This window comes from Ammodytes marinus (genome assembly GCF_949987685.1).
Source record: "Ammodytes marinus genome assembly, contig: scaffold_214, whole genome shotgun sequence".
NCBI lineage: Eukaryota > Metazoa > Chordata > Actinopteri > Uranoscopiformes > Ammodytidae > Ammodytes > Ammodytes marinus.
In genome coordinates, this window is record NW_027648475.1 from 1 (window position 1) to 10,000 (window position 10,000).

The following is a 10,000-nucleotide window of genomic DNA, read 5'->3' on the forward strand; positions in this document are numbered from 1 at the left end:
AGTCAACCATTGTTATCATTCTTTTGTGGAGTATTTATAGAATTCATCTTAAATATAAGATATTATAGAATAGTTGCTGTACCGAGACATAAAGGAATCAACGTCAAGCAAATGTTTAAAAAAAAACGAAAATCCTGGATGATAGATAAATTCCCCTTCTTCTAGGACAGATATTCAAGTCAACAGAGCCATCGATATATTATTTTTCCTTTTTTCTTTCTCAGACCAATATTGACACACACAGTCCATATTGATGGTTAGGCCTTCAGGGTTTTTCCTGGCTCAGAATGGGCCTTTGGGGGGTCAGTACGCGGACCGACTTTTCCATGACCCGCATGCATGCTCCGGCGTACGGAACATTGACAGTTTAATTACGATTATTTAGTTTTCATGATTTGAGGGAAGCCGTAATAGTATCAAAATTAAAATTCAAGTTATTGTCCAGCCCCTCAAGAAGGATGCCTTAAATTGGGCTGAATTTGGAGAGGTTTTAAATGGCTATATTTATTCTCAAATGTTATCATTTTGGCGCTGGTGATTTTCCTTCGGGGCTGGGTAAATCCTCTTTGGGGGGCGCCGAAAATTTCTCTATGCAGGTAAAAAACCCTGGGCCTTATTATAGCTGTATCTGCTCAGTTACTGTGTCAGATGAAAGAGCCAATGTTTATACATCTTTCTTAAATTACATTATTTTCAACATTGTTTTCAAACAGCGGTTGCACGAGACTCTTGACAAAAAAAATATTTCTCGGTTTCAAATCTTGTTCCTTGTTCATTTCTTTCCCCCTTTCTTGGAGAAAATTCTTCCAAAAGTCAACAGAGTCATCGATATATCTATTTCCTTTTTCCTTCAAATCGAGATATTCACACACACACACACACACACACACACACACACACACACACACACACACAGAGAGACACACACACACACACACACACACACACACACACACACACACACACACACACACACACACACACACACACACACACACACACACACACACACACACACACACACACACACACACACACACACACACACACACACACACACACACACACACACACACACACACACACACACACACACACACACACACACACACACACACACACACACTCCTAATAAAGTGGCCGGTGAGTGTACAATGTCCTTTTTCTTTCCATTCGAGATATTCACTCGTTAGTTTTTAGGTCTTGCTGTAGCTGTATCCGGGCAGGGGAAGTGTCTGTCCTTCTTTAGCTTCAAAGAAGGTGTAGGAGAGAGTGATGGTGTCTACTCGGGCCATACCTAAAAAATATATTATAGAATAGATTTTGTCTCTAATTTTACGTCTATATTACTTTTTACATCTGAATCATAACCGGTTTTAGCTATTTTTCCTCAACGACATTGCACCGTTATCTTACTTATTTAATTGAACATTGTTTTTCAAGCAGTGGCTGCACCGAGACAGAAAAGGAATCGACGTCACACAAATGTTTCTCGTGCAAATAATTCAAAAGCGAGAATCCTGGATGATAGATAAAATTCCCCTTCTTCTCGGACCAATATATTCACTGCACACACAGTCCATATTTGTGGTTAGTTCTTAGGTCTTGTTGAAGCTGTATCCGGGCAGGGGAAGTGTCTGTCCCTCTTTAGCTTCAAAGAAGGTGTAGGAGAGAGTGATAGTGTCCACTCTGGCCATACGAGGGTCCGTGTCGAACTCTGGGTCGATGTAGAAGAACACGGGCATGTCCACCTCCTCATGGGGATTCAGACGCTGCTCCTCAAAACAGAAACACTACGGAGAGAGACAAGGGACAATTCAGGTATGTTGTGTTTTTGGGGGGGGAGGGAGTGAGTGAGTGAGTGAGTGAGTGAGTGAGTGAGTGAGTGAGTGAGTGAGTGAGTGAGTGAGTGAGTGAGTGTGTAGGGCGGTTCGGTCGTCCACTGGGTTACAGGGTCGGTGGTTGGATCCCCCGTCTCCCCGCCACATGTCCAAGTCCACACACACACACACACACACACACACACACACACACACACACACACACACACACACACACACACACACACACACACACACACACACACACACACACACACACACACACACACACACACACACACACACACACACACACACACACACACACACACACACACACACACACACACACACACACACACACACACACACACACACACACACACACACACACACCTGTATCTTGTTGAAGTACTGCCCTGCGTCAAAGGGAACCACGTTGTAGGTTGAGATCCCGATGATGGCTTTGTCTGTCGGGTTCTTCGCTCTGTAGAACGCCAAAGCCGTTTCACCTGGGACCACCTGACAGACAGACAGGTAGAGAGGGAGGGAGGGAGGGAGGGAGACAGGGAGGGAGGGAGGGAGACAGGTAGGGAGGGAGGGAGGGAGGGAGGGAGACAGAGAGGGAGGGAGGGAGGGAGACAGGTAGGGAGGGAGGGAGGGAGGAAGGGAGGGAGGGAGGGAGGGAGGGAGACAGGTAGGGAGGGAGGGAGGGAGGGAGGGAGACATAGAGGAAGGGAGGGAGGGAGACAGGTAGGGAGGGAGGGAGGGAGGGAGGGAGACAGTCAGGTAGGGCGGGAGGGAGGGAGAGAGACAGATAGGGAGGGAGACAGGGAGGGAGGGAGGGAGGGAGGGAGGGAGGGAGACAGGTAGGGAGACAGGAAGGGAGGGAGACAGGCAGGCAGGTAGGGAGGGAGACAGGGAGGGAGGGAGGCAGGCAGGCAGACAGTCAGACAGACAAGGAGGGAGGGAGGGAGACAGACAGGGAGGGAGGGAGGGAGACAGGCAGGCAGGGAGGGAGACAGGTAGGGAGGGATGGGGGAGGGAGGGAGACAGACAGACAGACAGACAGACAGACAGACAGACAGACAGACAGACAGACAGACAGGGAGGGAGGGAGGCAGACAGGGAGGGAGGGAGGGAGGGAGGGAGGGAGAGAGGGAGGGAGGGAGACAGGCAGACAGGTAGGGAGGGAGACAGGGAGGGAGTGAGAGAGGGAGGGAGGGAGGGAGGGAAGCAGAGAGAGAGACAGGGAGGGAGACAGAGAGGGAGGGAGGGAGGGAGACAGGTAGGGAGGGAGGGGGGAGGGAGGGAGACAGGTAGGGAGGGAGACAGACAGGCAGGCAGGAAGGGAGGGAGAGAGACAGGCAGGCAGGAAGGGAGGGAGAGAGACAGGCAGGGAGGGAGGGAGACACACGTTGTTTTAATGTTCACTTTACATCTAATTTTCACATGTTTATATACTTTCATTTGCATGTCTGTCTGTCTGTGTCTTTCTATCTATCTAATCCAACAATAATATCAATCTACTGACTGTCTGTCTGTCTGTCTATCTATATATCTAAGCGAAGTATGGATACAGTGGTTACTCTCTTACGTATATCTCGCTCTGCTGTGGTCTGATGTTCCACTGCATGCTGGCGTGTCTGTCTGTCTGTCTGCGTGTCTGCCTGTCTATCTATCTATCTATCTATCTATCTATCTATCTATCTATATAACTCACATATATCTCTGTCTGCTGAGGTCTGAAGTTCCACTGCATGCTTGCGTGTCTGTCTGCGTTGAAGGTGATCTTGATGACTCTCTCTTTCACAGGAGTCATGGTCTCCACCTGGTCGGCATCGTGTCCTGCTACCGCTGTACCCCCCAGCCCGGAAGCCTGAGAGGGGGGGATAGATAGATAGATAGATAGATAGATAGATAGATAGATAGATAGATAGATAGATAGATAGATAGATAGATAGATAGATAGATAGATAGATAGATAGATAGATAGATAGATAGATAGATAGATAGATAGATAGATAGATAGATAGATAGATAGATAGATAGAGGCGGGGGGGAGAGAGAGCGGGGGGGAGAGAGAGAGAGGGCGGGGGGGAGAGAGAGGGGGGGAGGAGAGAGAGAGAGAGGGGGGGAGGGAGAGAGAGAGAGACAGGGAGATAGACAGGGAGACAGGGAGAGAGAGAGAGAGATAGATAGATAGATAGATAGATAGATAGATAGATAGATAGATAGATAGATAGATAGATAGATAGATAGATAGATAGATAGATAGATAGATAGATAGATAGATAGATAGATAGATAGATAGATAGATAGATAGATAGATAGATAGATAGATAGATAGATAGATAGATAGATAGATAGATAGATAGATAGATAGAGAGAGAGAGAGATAGATAGATAGATAGATAGATAGATAGATAGATAGAGGGGGGGAGGGAGAGAGAGAGATAGAGAGAGGGGGGGAGGAGAGAGAGAGAGGGGGGGAGGGAGACAGAGAGAGGGGGGAGAGACAGAGAGAGAGAGAGACAGGGAGATAGACAGGGAGACAGGGAGAGAGAGAGAGAGAGAGAGATAGATAGATAGATAGATAGATAGATAGATAGATAGATAGATAGATAGATAGATAGATAGATAGATAGATAGATAGATAGATAGATAGATAGATAGATAGATAGATAGATAGATAGATAGATAGATAGATAGATAGATAGATAGATAGATAGATAGATAGATAGATAGATAGATAGATAGATAGATAGATAGACAGACAGAGACATAGACAGACAGAGACATAGACAGACAGACAGAAAACAAAATGAGACAGACAGAAAAAAAGTTATGAGATTTCAGGGAAAGCAGAACAATGTACGGCAGCCTATCCTTGACTATATAGCAGCGCTTAAAGACCTACTTCACCGGTGGGAATATGAAGGTGTATTGAACTCTGAGATCCTATGTAGTATAAATGTGCAACAAAAAATTTAATCGGATCATCTTAGCCTGAGAAAAGGCAGAAAGAGTGATTTATGGTCTCACTGTCTAACCCTACATTTTCCCATGTGTGACATCACACTTAGTAAAATGTAGGGTTAGGATTAACAGGACAGCTGGGCCAAGGGAAGACTGAGGGAAGACTGAGGGAAGAAAAACCTCATCCATTATATTATAATAGTGATTTTATAACGATAGAACGCTGGTTATGTATGGGTGAAGTATTCCTTAAACATTTACCTTTCGTTTAAACAATGTCCTTAGAAAGTAGAGTACGCCATGTTAGTTGTTTGTATTATTTTGTCTTTTGTTTGTGTTTTCAGTTGTGTGTTTGTGTTCCTTAAAAAAAATTAAATTTAAAAAATATAAAAAAATCCAAAAATGTAGTATTTAAAGGAAATGTCAGCCCTATTTCCTTAGCTAAAAGTTACACACTACAGCACTGAGGGCCACATACAGAAAAATCTACGAAGGGCCGGGCCACTTTGCAAAAATAATACATTTATCAGGACATGTAGCTGCTCTGATGTTTAGCTTCATAGTGTCTTCGTAAATTGTAATCCTTCTTCACGGCAACACTTTTCTTGCACATTAAACAGACACATTCCCCCTCTTGTTTATATGCCATTGATACACCCAGTGTTTTCTGCTTTTGCTTCCAATGTCCAGCAGGGTGAAAATAGTATCCAGCCGAGGTCCCGACCCTCCTAGGGGGGTCCGGGGGTATGTCCCCCCCGGGAGATTTTTTAAAGTTTTTAAAGTGAAATGCATGAATCTGGTGCACTTTGAGAGGGAAATTAAGGGGCTAAATCTGAAGAATTTTGTATGAAAAAAAATGGAGACACTGTGTCAGATGAATTAGAAGCTATTGGAGAAGGACACATAGATTTTCCATAATAATATTAATTTAAAATAAAATATTATGCAGGGTCCTCTGGGATGGGCTTGGTGCTCTTTTTCTTTTATGGGACATATTTCTCTGTAATATAATGAGTGCATTTAAATTATTTAAAAATTAAAAGCGCCATATTACATTATATTTTTAAAATGTGCCACGGGCCAATCAATCAGTGTTTGACACCCCTGCACTAGTGGGTTAACTAAGAAATGCAAAAAAAATTTAAAAAAAATTAAAAAAAATTCAAAGGGCCATATTACATTATATTTTTAAAATCGGCCGCGGGCCAATAAAAAGCGGGCCGCGGGCCGCAGTTGGCCCGCGGGCCGTAGTTTGGACACCTCTGCACTACAGCTTTAAAACAATCCTTATTTAAAGCCCTGTTCCCCTCACCTGGCAGTAGAGCCTGTACAGCGGCACAGCGGCATACGACAGTCCGATCATTCCCACTCCGGCCGCCGCGATGTACGTCAACACGGTTTTATTCCTGGCTCTCCATTGGTCCTCCTGACTCCTGGACTTCCTGTGTTTGCCGCTCGTGTGTTGCTGATTGGTTAGTTGGTGTTTGTGAAAGGGGAGGGGCTTCCGTCGCTGTAGAAACGCCTCGGTTTGAGCGGGAAGACGAAGATGAGATGATGATTTTGACCGGACGCATCGTAACAAAGATGGCGGAAGAAGACAGTGGCAGCGACTCGCCACAAGAGGGAGCAACATGGCTTGGGGATAAATGAAGTCGGTCCAATTAACCTAAAACACACAACACTGGATGAATAAGAAATGTAGCTAGCAACATACTAGTTTACAGAGCCTAGGCTGTGTATTATTAACACTAAAAAATTAGCATACAAACAGTACAGACAGGTAGTGGATCATGAGGAGATATTCAGAGATTTTTGACAAAAAGTGATTTTGACAACAAGCGTTCTCCAGAATCACTGACTGCACCTTTACTTTAAGACTGGGAAAAGCTTCAAAATGTCTAATAACTATGAAAGGAATTGAAAAGTTAAATACACACAATGTAAGGTTTTTATTATCATTGGATAATCAACTGCCATGTAAGACTTTTTAAGGACCACAACACAACTTTGTACAGACTCAGTTTGGTTTAAAAAACATTCAATAAAAGTGAGAATTTCACACTTTTCGGCCTATATATATTCATATAATAAATGATAAAAATATTGAATAATAATAACCGCTACCTACAGCATGTTCTCTCCAAAAACAAACTCCATTCAAAAGGCGAGACTTTAACGAAATAACTCTCAATAAACCCCGAGATATGTTGATAGTAAAAAGTCTAAATAACTTTCCTTAACTTCGTAACAGTCACTCTTCCGTTCGGCAGAATAATCCCTCTGTATTCTGCATCTCTTTCAGTGTTATGTCTATGGTTATAACCAGGAAATATCAAATTTACTACGAGCGGAAAGCGAGAATTTCTAACAAAGAATGACATTTTAATTATATTGTTGTGGATTAAACCTATGCCGAATTCACCAACAGACTCTAAAGAATCCAGAAATGTGTTCAGTTATTTAAGAAAATCTATTTCCATGTGTGATAAACTAAATTAAAAGTTACATTCTGCTTTTTTTTCGGGGGAGTTTTGTGCTATGGATACGTGTGTGTGACCTCCAGCCACTGTCCGACTTCTAACACAGCTAATATTAATTTAGAACATTATATACACAAAAGATTAATTGATTTATGTTTAAAATAAGCCTTAAATAACAGTGAATTTACCTTAGAAATGAAGAGTTAATCCCCGCTGCAGTGTGGTGTTACCAAACATGTTTGGCGGAAACATACATAACGAGTGTGCAACGCGGAATTAGCTCCCCGTTTAGGTTTTAGACGAGAGCAGAAAGGTTCCGCCTGAGTATACACAACCAGATGTCACTTTTAATTATAGATCAATAAACACCGGTCGCCTTTTTTACCTACTTTTTTCCTGCTGGGATGATGTAAGTATATCTTATCTGTAACTCATCTTAAAGCCCCTTCCAAGAGGACAATCTGTAAGGAATTCTAATTTTCGTTAACTCCTTCCACAGTGAAAGGAAGCACATTATAAAATTGTGCATCATCTTGAATCTTGATGTATTTTCCATGTCTTTACCATCTCTTAAATGCAATTTCAAATGTCTAATCTTGATGTATTTCTTGCCCCTGTAAAGCACTTTGAACGTTTTGCCTTGTGCCTGAATTGAGCTGTATAAATAAACCTGCCTTGCCTTACCAACAAATAAACACAATTTAGAATTTTGTAAAAATTGTTTCACTGTTGTTGTTTACAGCAGCAGGGCCCACAGTTTGGTTTACAAACGTATTCTAGTCTTACGTTTGGTTCCAGGTTCCTCAACATAATTTAGTTTTGGTTTATGATGATAGAATTATTCAATACTAAGAATCACACGTAGAGTAAATATGTTTAGTAAACTAACTGCAGGCTCTGTGAATGTAAACAAACCCCCTCCTCTGAAACTGTGTAGTGACCCTTTAAACATTGCTAGTGATAACATGAACACACAAAATACTTTAAATTACAATTTTAATGGTTTATTTCAAATAGAGGCACACAGGCTACACACATGAGAAGCTAGTGTGTGTGTGTGTGTGTGTGTGTGTGTGTGTGTGTGTGTGTGTGTGTGTGTGTGTGTGTGTGTGTGTGTGTGTGTGTGTGTGTGTTATGAGCACCAGATAGATATCAGATTATCACAAGAAAAACAAAATATTTACAGATATAAATTAACACAGATTGAAATCCAACAGACACTGAGACGGTATTCATAGTAAAAAATGTTATAAAACTCGGTAAATATAAGTGTTGATGGAATGCTGATAAGGACGTTTGTGTGACTGTGTTGTAAAAGCCCTACTAGAGTCCTACTCATACTAAAAGCCCTACTAACGTCCTCCCTCCTACATACTCAACATATATATACTGCATACTAAAAGCCCTACTAACGTCCTCCCTCCTACATACTCAACATGTATATACTACATACTGTCTCCTTAACCACCCATTGTGTATGCGAGGTTCGTCGGACCGTTTACACTGAAGTATACAGAAGCAATAAAGAATAATTTTAAAAAAACTTCTGTGTCGTTTGAAAAGACGCAATGCATTGTGGGGCGGGTTGAGTAGGAAAAGTAACCTATCGATCCATACACAAAATCTTCCCGGAAGTAAGTACTAACCCGGGCATTTCTCGCCTACAGAAACTCGAATACACAACCACAACATACTCAAATTGACGCCAAAATGAGTATGAGTAGAACGTTAGTAGGGCTTTTAGTATGAGTAAGACATTAGTAGGGCTTTTAGAACACAGCCACTGTGTAGAAGTAGTAGTGCAAGGAATACTGTCAACAATAATAATACAAAATATGGATTAAAATCACATTCACTGACACCTTTGGACCAAAAAAACTATTTTACAAGGAACCAGATGAGATATGAAAACGTACCAAAGACACAGAATGTTTCCTTTAATATATATATGTATTTATAATCCGTTAAAACATGGCAGAGAGGCATGTGATGTTACTCCTTCATATAAAAACAATCCCTGCGTTCCAAATCACATACTTTTCCTTTTTACTACACTACATACTAAAGTACAGAAGAGTTTTAGGGCCACAGACGGGAGAGAAAAAAAAAATCAGATAAGGAAGATTTTTTTTTCTTCATTATGTCGAGAAATGTCATCAAGAATAAAGACGAATACTCCAAAATGCTATTGGAGTTAGTTAGAGGGGCATCTTGGGTAATTTTTGGCATACTGCAATTTGACATGCATGTATTTGGGGACATCCTAAATCTCTTTTTTTTTTGGCATACGTAATAGTTTTGAAGTATGGGGGATTGGAACGCAGGGACAAATCTGAAAACTATGGAAGGGGTTTAGGGCCAAAAATAAAATGAGAAGAGCAAAAGCAAAGCACAACAAAAACAACAAAACACTGTCAGTGATTGCGCGAGTTGAAAAACCCCACGCTGGTCGGCGACTCTTTCACCGTGACCGTTATGAAATTCGCTGTGACGTCGGTGACGAAAACGTGTTCCAGAATGTTCCTAGCCGGCCTCCAATCCGACTCCGTGTCCGAATGAATCTCGGCTTCTGTGCCATTGTTGATGTTGTTGTTGATGTTGTTGTTGCCAAGGCCGGGTCTGCTGTTGCTAGGAAAGATAGCTCCACCCCCTCCTCCCCTTTTTTCTCTGACATCATCAACGTCATCATCGTCGTCTTCGTCATCGTCATCGTCGATTTCG

General features: G+C 42.2%; 2 protein-coding genes across 2 annotated transcripts in view; both read right to left on the reverse strand.

Moving 5' to 3' along the window:
- Positions 1 to 1,032: 1,032 nt before the first annotated feature.
- On the reverse strand, positions 1,033 to 7,539 carry LOC307270479 (cytochrome c oxidase assembly protein COX11, mitochondrial-like). The gene is made up of 5 exons (XM_080054362.1): positions 7,468 to 7,539; positions 6,112 to 6,465; positions 3,544 to 3,699; positions 2,217 to 2,342; positions 1,033 to 1,793 (listed from the first exon to the last, which is right to left on the reverse strand). The coding sequence occupies exons 2-5, from the start codon at positions 6,430 to 6,432 to the stop codon at positions 1,599 to 1,601; spliced, it is 798 nt and encodes a 265-aa protein (XP_079910488.1). The 5' UTR covers positions 6,433 to 6,465; positions 7,468 to 7,539; the 3' UTR covers positions 1,033 to 1,598.
- A 2,154-nt stretch (positions 7,540 to 9,693) lies between these two features.
- The window catches only part of LOC307270481 (chromobox protein homolog 2-like), a gene marked incomplete at both ends in the record, with an annotated part of 8,981 nt that continues 8,674 nt past the window's right edge, over positions 9,694 to 10,000 (reverse strand). Inside the window, one exon of the mRNA XM_080054364.1 lies at positions 9,694 to 10,000. This exon is cut by the window's right edge and continues 360 nt beyond it. Within this exon, the coding sequence (XP_079910490.1) occupies positions 9,694 to 10,000 (307 nt within the window).